General features: G+C 33.5%; 3 protein-coding genes across 3 annotated transcripts; 2 read left to right on the top strand and 1 right to left on the bottom strand.

Annotated features, from left to right (window-relative positions):
* Positions 1 to 607: 607 nt before the first annotated feature.
* Positions 608 to 4,115, bottom strand: EMB2799 (NAD(P)-binding Rossmann-fold superfamily protein). Its single transcript, XM_023691932.2, has 8 exons — positions 3,826 to 4,115; positions 3,634 to 3,746; positions 3,352 to 3,524; positions 2,723 to 2,816; positions 2,442 to 2,642; positions 1,359 to 1,444; positions 1,184 to 1,248; positions 608 to 1,011 (listed from the first exon to the last, which is right to left on the bottom strand). The coding sequence occupies exons 1-8, from the start codon at positions 4,022 to 4,024 to the stop codon at positions 905 to 907; spliced, it is 1,038 nt and encodes a 345-aa protein (XP_023547700.2). The 5' UTR covers positions 4,025 to 4,115; the 3' UTR covers positions 608 to 904.
* Positions 4,116 to 5,021: 906 nt separating this feature from the next.
* LOC111806566 (CASP-like protein 1E1) lies at positions 5,022 to 6,754 on the top strand. Its single transcript, XM_023691935.2, has 2 exons — positions 5,022 to 5,503; positions 6,363 to 6,754. Exons 1-2 carry the CDS (start codon positions 5,271 to 5,273, stop codon positions 6,706 to 6,708), a joined length of 579 nt encoding a protein of 192 aa, XP_023547703.2. The 5' UTR covers positions 5,022 to 5,270; the 3' UTR covers positions 6,709 to 6,754.
* Positions 6,755 to 9,215: 2,461 nt separating this feature from the next.
* Positions 9,216 to 12,127, top strand: LOC111806562 (inactive beta-amylase 9). The gene is made up of 3 exons (XM_023691930.2): positions 9,216 to 9,648; positions 10,352 to 10,834; positions 10,933 to 12,127. The coding sequence occupies exons 1-3, from the start codon at positions 9,418 to 9,420 to the stop codon at positions 11,809 to 11,811; spliced, it is 1,593 nt and encodes a 530-aa protein (XP_023547698.2). The 5' UTR covers positions 9,216 to 9,417; the 3' UTR covers positions 11,812 to 12,127.
* Positions 12,128 to 13,343: the final 1,216 nt, after the last annotated feature.

Raw genomic sequence — 13,343 nt, 5'->3', positions numbered from 1 at the left:
TCTCGTGACACATGAGATTATCATGAAGGAACACATGAAGAAGGAATCCAACAAGAAGAAAAGTATTGTTTCAAAGACCATCTTAGAAGTTGATTCCGAAGATGAAGAAATCCTTGATGAAGAAGATGTTACCTATTTGACACTTAAATATAAAAATTTCGTCGAGAGAAAGAAACAACTCAAGAGACATATCTTCAGCCAAAGAGTCGGTCAAAATGTGAAAATAGCACAAATGATGTGATAAGTAAGACAAATCATATTAAAATAAATTGTCATCTCACCGAATCATCATGAAAGCTACTTGAGATGATAACGATGAAAGTAGAAGCGAGAACAACTATTAGTTCGACCATTCGAGATGAGGATTGACTTGTCAACAAATATATCTATCGAACTATACTCGAATTCAATTTCAAAAATTCGAAGAACAAACTTATCATACTATTTGTAACAGATTTTAAATCTTTAAACACACGATTTAGAATGATTTTAAATCAAATAAATCTAAATATTTTTTGGAAATCATTTTTAAGAAGAAAAAAAAATGTTCATCACATCTAGTCAGAGTACTCACATGTAATTGAAAGGGAAGTAGAAGCCGTAGCCATAACAAAATACCTTCACTTTGAGCTTTATCCACCAGAAAGTATGTCGTTCAATAATCAATTCTCTTTACAAATACTCTGTATTCACTACTCAAATGTTTAAACACAGTCATCATATGCTTCAATCGACTCGTATTTACGAATGTACCGATCCGTTTTCCAATTCGAAACAAATAACAGAGATCAAAAAAATGCAAAAGCTCAAGGCTAGATGTGTTGAGTTCCAAAACCAGATCTATTGAATTCTTAAGCTAGTTTTTTGTAACTCATCTGTCAATCAAGGCACAAGCAGCATTTGATTAAATGGTTTCAAGGAACTGACCGAAACTCGGGTACTTAGGCTCCCACCCTATTTCTGCTCGAGTCTTCGAGTTGTTCAATCTCTTTCCTAAAGGATCCTTGGTTCCTGAAAATTCATGTCATTCATGTATAATCATGGATATCAGAGCATCACAAGATGAAGTGCAGCTATGGTGAAAGTAAAAGAAGGGTAAATAATGCATAAGATTAGTAGAAGCCTTTTTCTGTGTCATATAAGCATGCAAAACACAATAAAAGGAGTAAAAGAAAGGCTTTACCAGTAAAGCCTTTGAACTTTTTACTGAACTTCCCACTCTTCATCATCAGGTCCATGATTTCTTGCCTGGGATCATGAGAAGTTCTAATCAAATTTCTTTCCTTCCACTGCTTTAATTATAAAGTTTTGAAGTATTGGGAATTTTTATCTTCACTAGCAGTAGAAGAAGGATTAACCTGGACAAAGGATGATTATCACAACCTAAGAAAATCCGTCCACGAAGTTTTTTCTTAAGAATAGCCACGGAGAGAGAAGCAGCATCCTGCTCGATAAAAGCACAACTAAGGGGTGCATGATAAATAAGAGAATCAGTGTAACAACACAAGCCCACCGCTAACAGATATTGTCTGCTTTAGTCCATTACGTATCACCGTCAGTCTTACGGTTTTAAAACGCGTCTACTTGGAAGAGGTTTCCACACCCTTATGATGAATGTTTCATTTCCCTCTTCAACCGATGTGGGATCTCACAATCCACCCCCTTGGGAGCCCAACGTCCTCGCTGGCGCACTACCCAGTGTTTGGCTCTGATACCATTTGTAACAGCATAAGCCCACCGTTAACAAATATTGTCCGCTTTTGCCCCTTACGTATCGACGTCAGCCTCACAGTTTTAAAACACGTCTACTAGGGAGAGGTTTCCACACCTTTATAAGGAATGTTTCGTTCCCCTCTCCAACCGATGTGGGATTTCACAGTCAGCCATGTCAAATTCTCAAAATACAAATTATCCAACTTCATGAACTACATGAGAATAGTGAAAGCAATATAAATTTCATCATCACTCAAGGAGATGCCCAGTTCGTTAGAAAGGAATGGAATGATAATAAAGTGGAAAAGGAATAAGAATCAATGCAGTTGCTGAAATAAATTAGTGCATTCATGAATCAAATACTTTGTATTTCAGGTCAATCAAATTTGTCACTCAAGGGAAAATAGTAACAATGATGAATGGGATGTTCCAAGACATTTCAGAATCATCTGTGAGACCATCAAGATATACAGTATAGTTCTGTATGTTTAGTTGGTTCGGGCTGGAGTGAAAACACTTCGAGTGGAAGGATCTTTTATCCGCTAAGCTTTCCATGTAATCTTATATTGAATCTAATTATATATGCAGAGATAGCCAAGAGGAGTAACTAAGTCATAGTTTTAAAAGATAATTGAACTTCCATAAGCAACAAAACGAGGAAAGGAAAACTCTATACCACGACATTCCTACAAAGCAGAATAATTTCAAATAAATGATCATTTCCAGACCTCATAATGAATAAGATTCAGGATGTGATCAGGACGCACATCGACTGTCCCCTTCTCTAACCAATAAGAATGTGCCCCTCTATCTGCTTTGTAGAGTCCAGCCAATCGAAGAACGCAACCACCAACCTCGATTACTACCTTTTCTGATTTCAGGAGGACATCGGTCCTAGGGCTCCTCCCGATTGGTACGACTGGACTGTCCTGTATCCATGAATAAGAGAAAACTTCTGTTCAACATTATTCCAATATAAAGGAAAGGTTGTAAGATAAGTGATACCCACCTCATCACATGGTCCATTGTCATTGCAATCATATGGTGCGGAACTTGAAGTAAAAAGAAATGAACCCTCACCATTCCAACTTGATGTAGCCAGTCTGATTGATCAATCAAACAAAATATTTTTAATGATAAACACAAGGTAGGTCAATAAAAATGTAACGGTCCAAGCCCACCACTATCAGATATTATCTGCTTTGACTTTCCCTTTCCGACTTTCCCTCAAAGTTTTTAAAATGCGTCTACTAGGGAGAGGTTTCCACACTCTTATAAAGAATACTTTGTTCCCCTCTTGAACCGATGTGGGAGAACAAAAAAGATATATGAGAAGTACATGTAGAACTCAAGTCTCTGCTTCACCATTTTTCAAAAAACAGACAATACCTTGTAAAGCAAAATCAAATAAAGTTTAAAATACAAGTTTGAAATTGTCTAATGGGTCATTGAATTTTCATATTCATATTCATCAAATTTTGGAGTTTGGATGGGGAATCGGTTCGAGACAATCTGCTAAGAATAAAGCTGCAGTTCCTTCAAGAAGATAATAGGAAGCTCATAAAATTTGAAAGATAAAAACAAATTGAATATCATTCCTGTCATGTATTTCCAATGAATTCCATGTTTTCTAATCACCTGACATCACCGGGATAGTCCGCTGTTCGGGAGGGAGGAGCGCAGAAAATCACATAAGGAAAACGACGAGCCGCATCGCCTCCCTTCAAAGAGGGTTGAATCCCTAATTGGATCAACTCGTCATGGTGATCCACTGTGACAGTCTGCCCATGAACTTCACATCCCGGATGTTCCTGCTCAATTTACACGAGCAACAAGATCCTGTTACAAATGTAACGGTGAAACAAGTACACCTAGAGCTAAAATCCGCCAATATCTCAGAGATTCAATGGCTATTAATACCTCCCGCCATTTCTGCGCCACTAAGCGGCCAAGAACTCCTGGACCGATTATAAGCAAATCATGCGCTCCAATCAGACCAGACGTGGAAGTCCCCAATCTCTCCTCGGAAGCACCTTCATTGCAAAACTAAAGATCAATCACAATGTTCATAGACGAATGAAATTAATTACCTGTTCAATTGCAATGACGAACCAGTGGTCGAAGATGCAGAAACTTGAAGAGGAGCAGCCATTTTAGGGCGTCCAATTCTGGAATTGAGGTGTCTGAAGTACAAATTGAAGCGTCTGGAAGTGAGGTGCTCCAAGGAACAGGAAGATCGCGGCTGCGACCTGGAGAAGTGAACAAGTGGAGTGTGAGGTCCGCAAGAAGAGAAGCAGGTAATCGCTTCCATGCGAATTCAGGCGTGCTCCTCGAGGTAGAAGATAATTGCCGTACTGTCGATCCGCAAACAGGAAAAGGGGAATGGTGGAGATGTGCGATAATGGAGAGAGTTTTATTTTTTATTTTTTAATAATATCTTTAAATTTTTATTAAAAAAAATTAAATATAGAATTTTCAAAACGGTTTTAAAATGCTGTGGAAATAATTAATATTTTATTTTTAAAATATCCTTAAATTTAAAAAAAAACGTTTAAACTAGTGGATGTGGGACTTCCATCATCTAACACACGATATTTTTTTTGACTTTTTTTTATTTTAATATTTATAATTTCCATCTATAATTAATTAATTAATTATATATATATATATATATATATATATATATATATATATATATTTTTTTTTTTTGTTAAGTTTAAGATATTATTAACATTTTTTAAGTCTATAAATATTTTTGAGACAAGGTTAAAAGTTTAAAATTATTTTTATTAATTTAGTATTTTATATATACATTTAAATAAATTTAAATTATATTGGAAATTCTCATAAATTATACTAAAGTTTTAGACATAATTGGAGTTGTCCTTACCGACCGACATAAATTATACTAAAGTTTTAGACATAATTGGAGCTGTCCTTACCGACCGACTAAAATGTAAACAGTCTTAGTTTAAATTGGTCTTAATTACATCGATTTATATATTTTTCAAACATTAAATTAACATTTACTTGTAAATCATGTCTGAGAAAGAATAAATAATTTAACTAAATAAAAATAAATTAACCAATAAAGATAGTTAATGTAATAAAATTGTTAAAAATAATTTAAATAATATAAAATTCACAATTATTTATAATCTAAATCTAAAAGGTAAGGACAAAGTCGTAATTTCACCTAAAAGTCAAACAAATTCTCGAAAGGAACGGTTCACCATAAAAGGAGATGGATTCATAAATTCAGCAGTCAACAATGGCGCCAAATTTCAAACGCTCTGCAAAATTGGCAGGAATCGAAATCTCAGAACGAGACAACGCAGATCAAGTACCAACACTACCACTCCCTCACGTTTCCTTTCCTTCTTTATGCACTATGTGGCGCCTTCAATGCCTTCCAACGCATCCAATTCCAAGCCCTAATTTCAACGCCTTCTGCAATTCCATCGCCTATGAATATGTTTCCTCCTCACATTCTCCAATTTCGACTTCAATTTCTCTTCGCTCTACGATTTTTACTGCAGGAAGCGAATTGACTGCCAATGGACGGCCAGAGGAAGGCCGGATTCGGCGTATCGGACGGATCGGAGACGACGACGACGGCTAGGTTTTGTGATTTGATTTTGAGATTTGTGGCGATGATTTTGACTTTGGCTGCTGCTGTGGTTATCGGCGTCGATAAGCAGGCGAAAACGGTGTCGCTTCAACTCACCGCCGCGTTGCCGCCGCTGCGCATTCCTGTTACTGCACGATGGCATTATTCATCTGCCTTCGTGTGAGTTTTATTTTCCAGTGGATTTTTCGTTTATAAAACTCGAGATAATATATATATATATTTGTCATTTTAATTATTTAATAATGTTTTTTTTTAATATTTTTCAATATTCATAAATTTAAAGCCTACCCCTTACTATTTGAAAGATTCTCTGGTCATTTCCTAACAGAAAAAATAGTTAAATTTTGTTTTTTCGTTTAATATTATTTTTTTGATATTTCATTTTCATTTAAATGTCGTGGAATTCAGATAAGTGCAGACATAAATAAATAAATATATATATATATATATATATATATATATATATATGCTCATTTTTGTATATATATCAAAATTTGGGCACAAAACTGTATATTTTTTCTTAGTAAATAAATAAAAAATAATGTCGGAATATTATGTTTTAATATTAAATTTGAGTTTTTTGAAATTATGTTAAAGATCTTATAAAATATTATTGAATTTTATACTATATTTTATTTTTATTAAATTTTTTTAACGAATTTTAATATATATTTTTTATTTTTTTTAATACAAATTATATTAAAAAATTTAACGAATTTATATATATATATATATATATATATATATTTTTTTTTTTTTTTTTTTTTTTTGTAATACAAATTATATTAAAAATTAAAAATTATCATTAAAATTTTTAACGATATATATAGAATTAAAACTAATAATTGTATCAATTAAATTTCATTTTAAAATGTATTATTTTCATAAATAGGAGAGAATAATAATTTTATTTAGGTGATTTTGTCGGGTTTATATAGAATTGAGTGAAATTATGTATGAATTACTAACCAATAGTGATTTCTAATAATAAATGGATTTTTTTTCCTTTTTTATTTAGGTATTTTGTGGTGGTAAATGCAATAGCATGTGCATACGCAGCCTTCTCGCTGGTTCTTTCAGCCGTAATCAAAGGCAAAGGCAGAAGAAGCTTTATAAGATCCGCGATCACCGTGATGGACCTTCTGACGGTGGCGCTGCTGTTTTCCGGCTTCGGAGCCGCCGCCGCCGTCGGCGTCATCGGCCTGAAAGGGAATTCACATCTTAATTGGAATAAAATTTGCGATGTCTTTGGAAGATTCTGTGGCCAAGGAGCTGCTTCCCTTCTCCTCTCACTGCTTGGAGCGACGTCGTTTCTCTCTCTTGCTGTGCTTTCTGCTTTGAGGCTTCCAAGGGGATCCAATTGAGAACAAGAAATAAATAAATAAATAAAGCCTTTTCAATTTTAAATCTTCCTCGATAGTGTAAATTTTGGTGTTGTTTTTGTTAGGTTAAATGAGATATCTTATATCGAAAACGTGTTATCTTAGAGTATACATCGGGACTATGCTTGAGATTTGAGCTATGGATTGAACGTGTCATTATTGTCAACCCGAGCATAATTTACTTGCAAATTAAGGTAAATACCTTCGATAAACAGGTCAAGGATTCAAGTCTTTTGTCTCTCATAAGGACTTAAAATGAGCTATAAATACATCCTTAAAATGAGTGAGTTGACTTTCTCGATAATAAAACCTTTGACTTTTGTATTCATTTGGTCAAATCTTATTCAACTCCATCAAATTTCGGTTTTATCTTATTAAACTCAGGTAAATATAAAACGAGAGACTTTCAATGAAATTAAATTTAGTATTATTCAATATATTATCATATTGATTAATTAATCAAATAAAATAAAAATAAATGAAAATGTTTACATTAAACATTAATTTATAATTTAATTTATGGAAATGTTTATATTAAATAGTTAATAAGTCTGTTAATTAAAATTTATTAAATCTGAGTAATATATTGATATTTAATAATTAATTATAATTAAACAATGAACGTAAAAATCTCACCATTAAAAATTCAATATAAGATAAATGTTTAAGTTTACGAGATAATAATATCTCGAATTTTAAAAATTATTTTTTTTAAAAGTAAATATTTATTTTTCCCGCACGTGAAATTCGTGCCAATTTGCTACACGTGCCGTCAATCTCAGTGGTGGCAAATTTCCTCTCATCTTTCTATTTCTCTCGTTATTATAATTTTTAATAGAAAATTGAATTTTATAAATTGTCAAATTAAATTCTTAATTTTTTTTATTTCGTGTTTTAATAAATTTAACCTTTTGAAAAAATTACTGAGAGCTTATGGATTTTTTTGCACAAAAAAAAAAAAAAAAGAAAAATAAATTTAATAATCAATTAATTTAAAAGGATTTATAAAAATTTATAAAAATATTTTAAAATTGAAATAAATACAAAACTAGGACTGTTCACTAAAAAATTTAAATTCCATCTTGAAGTGGTTGAATATAAATTGTGTCACACCAACATCTAGATCTGAATTAATTAATGACATTAATTAGTATAGCCCCCACAAAATTATAATAATATCTTCCAAATTTGGGAAAAAATAAAAATATAAAACCCCTTTTATAACATATTTTTATTATTATTATTTTAGAACATTCCATATTAACTAAATTTGAAAAATAAAAATTCTAATTTAATGATTTTTAATTTTTTCAAACTTGTAATATTTATAATTTTTTCAAACTCAATCCAAACAAGTTATTCGTTATCATTTTAAAAGGAAACATTTTGTCTCATGTTTTATATTATTTTTTTCAATACTAATAAATTTACGTATACTAATCAAAATAGTCACGTTTTAAATTAAATATTATATATAATCAAAATATGTTTAGAAAGTACAAAATATATATATATATAAATAAATGTATAAATTAAAATTATATTGATTAAAATAGAGGTAATATTTAATTTAACTAAAATTATTTAAAAAAAAACAATTTTATATTAAAGAAAATATCAACAAATAGTTTTTTCCGTACGAAGAAAAAGGAGACAGCCTGACTGAGAGATGACTCAGCATTCAGACTCAGCCCCTGTATGTGTGCCACGTGTAAGCCAATCCAAAAGGGCATTTTTGTAATTTCCTTTGTGAAGAGTAAAAATGAAACAGTTTGGATAAGTGGATAAGATTGTAGGAAAAGGGCAATTTCCAAAAATAAAATAAATAAATAATTCTTTTTGAAAAAACCGCGCAAAAAGGGAACCATGATTTAATTAATAAAATAAATGGCTTTTTTTCAAAAGGGAGTTGTTTTGGGCCCCACATTCAATAGTCGATGACAAGTCATCAAATTATTTAGAATAAATTATAATAAAATTATTATAAGGGTATAATTGAAATAAAAAAAAATTTGAGGGCTATTTTGAAATAAAAATTTCAAAATTTAAGGGTATAATTGAAATAATAAAAATTTTGAGGGCTATTTTGAAATAAAAATTTCAAAATTTAAGGTTATAATTAAAATAATAAAAATTTTGAGGGCTATTTTGAAATAAAAATTTCAAAATTTAAGGGTAAAATTAGAATAATTCCAAAATTTGGGAGTATTTTTGATAATTTAGGAAACTAAAAACCCTATTTTAATTATATCCAATGGTCGTAATCTTGTGGTTAATATGTTATCATTTTTAAAATGGAAACTTTTTTTTTAATTTCTAATGGACAAAAAAATGGTAATTACGCGGCACAACTTTGGCCTTCTGAAATGCCGCCACGTGGCAGGTCAATTTCTTACTTTTTCCTTTTGGTTTCCCTTTTTCCTTTTTCTTCTCCCTTTTTTTTCTCTGTCAATGGCGTTTTCTTATATATAAATTCAATCTCTCTTGATTTGTTCTTCATTTTAAGAGCTTCGTTTTACCTTTTTTGCGAAAGCTATCTTAATTTTTTTTTTCTCTTGTTCTTTGAGAGTCTTTATTTTTGGATTTCGGAATTGTTTTTCTGTTTTTTTGGTTTCGGATTTCATTCGGTTCGCGTGTGAATTTTTTGGTGGATTTTTGTTTGAATTTTCCGTTTCATTCTTCTTCCCGAATATGGAGGTTTCGGTGATTGGAAAATGTCAGGCGAAGATCGCAGGAGCCGATTTTGTTGACAGGGAGGTAGGGTTTTTCAATTCGAAAGTAGATAGTAAGATTCTTTTGTCGAAGATCTGTTTCATGAGAAGTTCGAGGTGTGAAAGGTCGAGAATCCGATTATCGACGAAATCCGTGCAGATGGAACCAGTTCAGTCTCAAAACGTCGATGTTGGAAGAAGATCCAAATCTGTGAGTACTATTTTGCTCCCTTATTTTCAATGATTTTTTCCCCTTCGATATCCTCCTGTTTGGTTGCTGCGAAGCCTTGAATCTTTAAGCCATTAGATTACTGGATAATGCTTACTTTTAAATTAGTGGCTGAAGACAAGAATCCTGATCTTTCGTTGCCTTTTTGTGACCTTTTGGATTTAAAATTTCAATTTATGAACGGATATGATTAGATCTCACTGAGTTTGGTTGTTTATATTAAATGAAGGCTAACCACGAAGGCTTCTCGATATTCTCCTTCTCTTGTAGATTTAGAAATTGACATGAACTAATAAAGAATTGTTCAGTGTTAATGGAGAGTTTGAACAGAGTACTTCCTATCATGATATAGCTATTATTATCGATAGTTAATGATCCACGTTGACTAAGAAGTCAGGAAGATCCAGAGATATAATTATGAACTACAATTTTTTTTGGGATAAAAAAACAATTTCATCTATGAAATTTACAAAATGATGGACAAATCCATGGTGATAACAAAAGGCTTTTCCAATTAGAAGCGAGGAATGCTTAAATAAGTGAGGATTGTGTGCTCATTGATGCCTTTATTATATAACTTTTATTGTTCTGTTCTTCATGGTTATTTAGTATTCCAAGTTCACCATATGTTGATTGTGCCTGCTTAAGTTCATCACTGACGAGCTTCTGCTCATTTTTTTTGCAGCTTGAGGGGGTGAAATTGTATGTTGGATTGCCATTAGATGCAGTTTCTCCCTGCAATGCAGGTAACCATTCAAGGGCAATTGCAGCTGGCCTTAAGGCTTTGAAACTGCTTGGCGTAGAAGGTGTCGAGCTTCCGGTGTGGTGGGGAATTGTCGAGAACGAAACCATGGGGAAATATGAATGGTCCGGCTATCTCGCCCTTGCGGAGATGGTTCGAAATGCAGATCTCAAACTACATGTTTCATTCTGCTTCCATGCATCTAACCAACCAAGAATTCCTCTTCCTGAATGGGTCTCGAAGATCGGTGAGTCCGAACCTAACGTTTACTTCACCGATCGTTGCAGGCAGCAATACAAAGATTGTCTATCACTCTCTGTTGATAATCTTCCTGTCCTGAATGGGAAGACTCCGATCCAAGTTTACCGTGAATTTTGTGAGAGCTTCAAGTCTTCATTCTCAAAATTCTTCGACTGTACAATCTCAGTAAGAACCGTTCGTTCTTAGATTGTATCCATTAGCCTCCATTTTTAATGGTTTGATTTGGGTTCTAATACTTTATGTTGCCTTTTGATCTATTTCAGGGTATCTCCATGAGTCTTGGACCCGATGGCGAGCTTCGATATCCTTCCCAGCGACAACTAGAGTCGCATGGAGTTGGAGAATTTCAGTGCTATGATGAAAACATGCTTAGCATTCTTAAGCAACACGCCGAAGCAAGCGGGAATCCTTTATATGGACTTGGAGGTCCTCACGATGCTCCGAGTTATAACGAAACGCCAAACTCAAACAATTTCTTCAAAGATCTTGATGGTTCTTGGGAGTCTCACTATGGTGATTTCTTCCTTTCCTGGTATTCTGGCGAGCTAATTGCCCATGGCGATCGCCTTCTCTCTCTCGCCTCCTCCGTCTTTCGCAACACGAAAGCAAGCATTCATGGGAAGGTTCCATTGATGCATTCTTGGTACAAAACTAGATCACACCCCAGTGAATTAACAGCCGGCTACTACAATACTTCCAACAGAGATGGATACGAGGCTGTCGCCGAAATTTTTGCCAGGAACTCGAGCAAAATGATCTTACCTGGAATGGACCTATCAGATCAACTTCATCCTCAAGAATTGCTATCAAGCCCCGAGTCCTTAATAGCACAAATCAAGTCAGCTAGCAGAAAGCACGGCGTAATATTGTCGGGACAAAACTCATCCAATTCGGAAGCTCCAAGGAACTTCGATCGGATAAAGAAGAATTTGGAAGGGGAGAGTGTGGAATTGTTCACATACCAGAGAATGGGAGCTTACTTCTTCTCCCCAGAGCACTTCCCGTCGTTTGCTGAATTCGTTCGAAGTGTTCATCAACTCGAACTGCATTCAGATGATCTTCCCATCGACGGGGAAGAAGAAGACACCGCCGAGACACCATGTGCCAGTCCCGTGTCCGAAGCACAGATGCAAGCGGCTTAACGGAGGTCGGAGTATCATAGTAATGTAAATATGGAGCGCGTCGGTAAGATCATTGATTAGAAACTGCCTTCTAAAATAATGAGATATTGTTAAGCCATTTCATGTTCGATATTGAGTAGCAAAAGCTGTGAATAAGGTGAGTTCAAGGCTTGAGAATAGTATTTTAGATTGAGGATTTATATATTAAACGTCCTCCAGAGAGCAGCTCTGTATATGCTTTATAAGATTCTGGTCTGATTTGAAGCAAGAAATACTTCAAGATTATCATAGTTTCGTATGTAAAATTTCAGTGATTTAAATAATTTCTTTTGATTTATTATTATCTTTTTTTTCTTTTAATTAAGTTTATTATTTATTTCATCTATAAATTTCAAGATTTTACACTTTTAGTACGTTTATTTTTTGTATTTATTGTAAACTGATTGTGATGTCCCACCTTGATTGGGGAGGAAAACAAACCACCGTTATAGAAACCTTCTTCTAGCAAATGCGTTTTAAAGTCTTGAGGGGAAGCTCGAAAGGGAAAATTCAAAGAGGACAATATCTGCTAATCGTGAATTTGGGTCGTTACAAATGGTATCAGAGTCAGACATCAGACAATGTGTGTCAGCCTTCTCGCTGTTCCCCGAAGGGGGGTAGACACGAGGTTGTGTGCCAATAAGGACATTGGGCCCTAAAGGAGGTAGACACGAGGCGGTGTGCCAGTAAAGACAATGGGCCCCAAAGGGGGCAGACACGAGGTAGTGTGCTAATAAGGACACTGGGCCCCAAACGGGGTGGATTTGGGGGTGGTCCTACATCGATTGGAGGAAGGAAAGAGTGCCAATGAGGACGCTGGCCCTGAAGGGGGTGGATTGTGATGTAAAGCCTTGAGGGGAAGCCCGAAGAGGAGGGACACTGGCCCCGAAGGAGGTGGTCCCATATCGATTAGAGGAAGGAAAGAGTGCCAGCGAGGACGTTAGCCCCGAAGGGGGTGGAAGAGGAGGACAATATTTGGATTCTTTTATTCATTGAAAGTTAGTTAGAATTATCTAAATTAATTGATTAAAGATAATTATGGATTCTTTTATTTTATTTTTTCTATGAGAATTATTTATGGTTGACTATCTCAATGAATTGATTAAAAATAATTAGGGTTTGGATTTTTTTTATTTAATTTTAATAGCAGTTGAAAATTAGAAAATTAGTTAGAATTAATTTAATTAACATTTATTTAAAAATTAATATATGACCAAAAAAACAAAAGGTAAAATCAAATGAAAATTATATAAAAATGGACCAAATTAAAATTAAATGCAAAATTAAGAACAAAAATGTCAACAAAAAAAATCTAATAGAATATTTACTTTTTAAAAAGATCTAAAAGTTAAAGATCTAAATTTGTAATCTAATAAATAAAAAAATATCGCTGATCGTTAATTTTTATTTATGTACCTTCTTTCTTGTCTCCCCTCAACTAATTTTAAATTTAATTAAGTAATTGAGTAAATAATATCGTAAAAAAAATACCATGTAAATATATTTATAAAATT

This window comes from Cucurbita pepo, chromosome 12, assembly GCF_057944985.1.
Source record: "Cucurbita pepo subsp. pepo isolate OVF chromosome 12, ASM5794498v1, whole genome shotgun sequence".
Classification (NCBI taxonomy): Eukaryota; Viridiplantae; Streptophyta; class Magnoliopsida; order Cucurbitales; family Cucurbitaceae; genus Cucurbita; species Cucurbita pepo.
The sequence above is the reverse complement of the archived record's forward strand: the minus strand, read 5'-3'. Positions and strand labels throughout refer to the sequence as shown.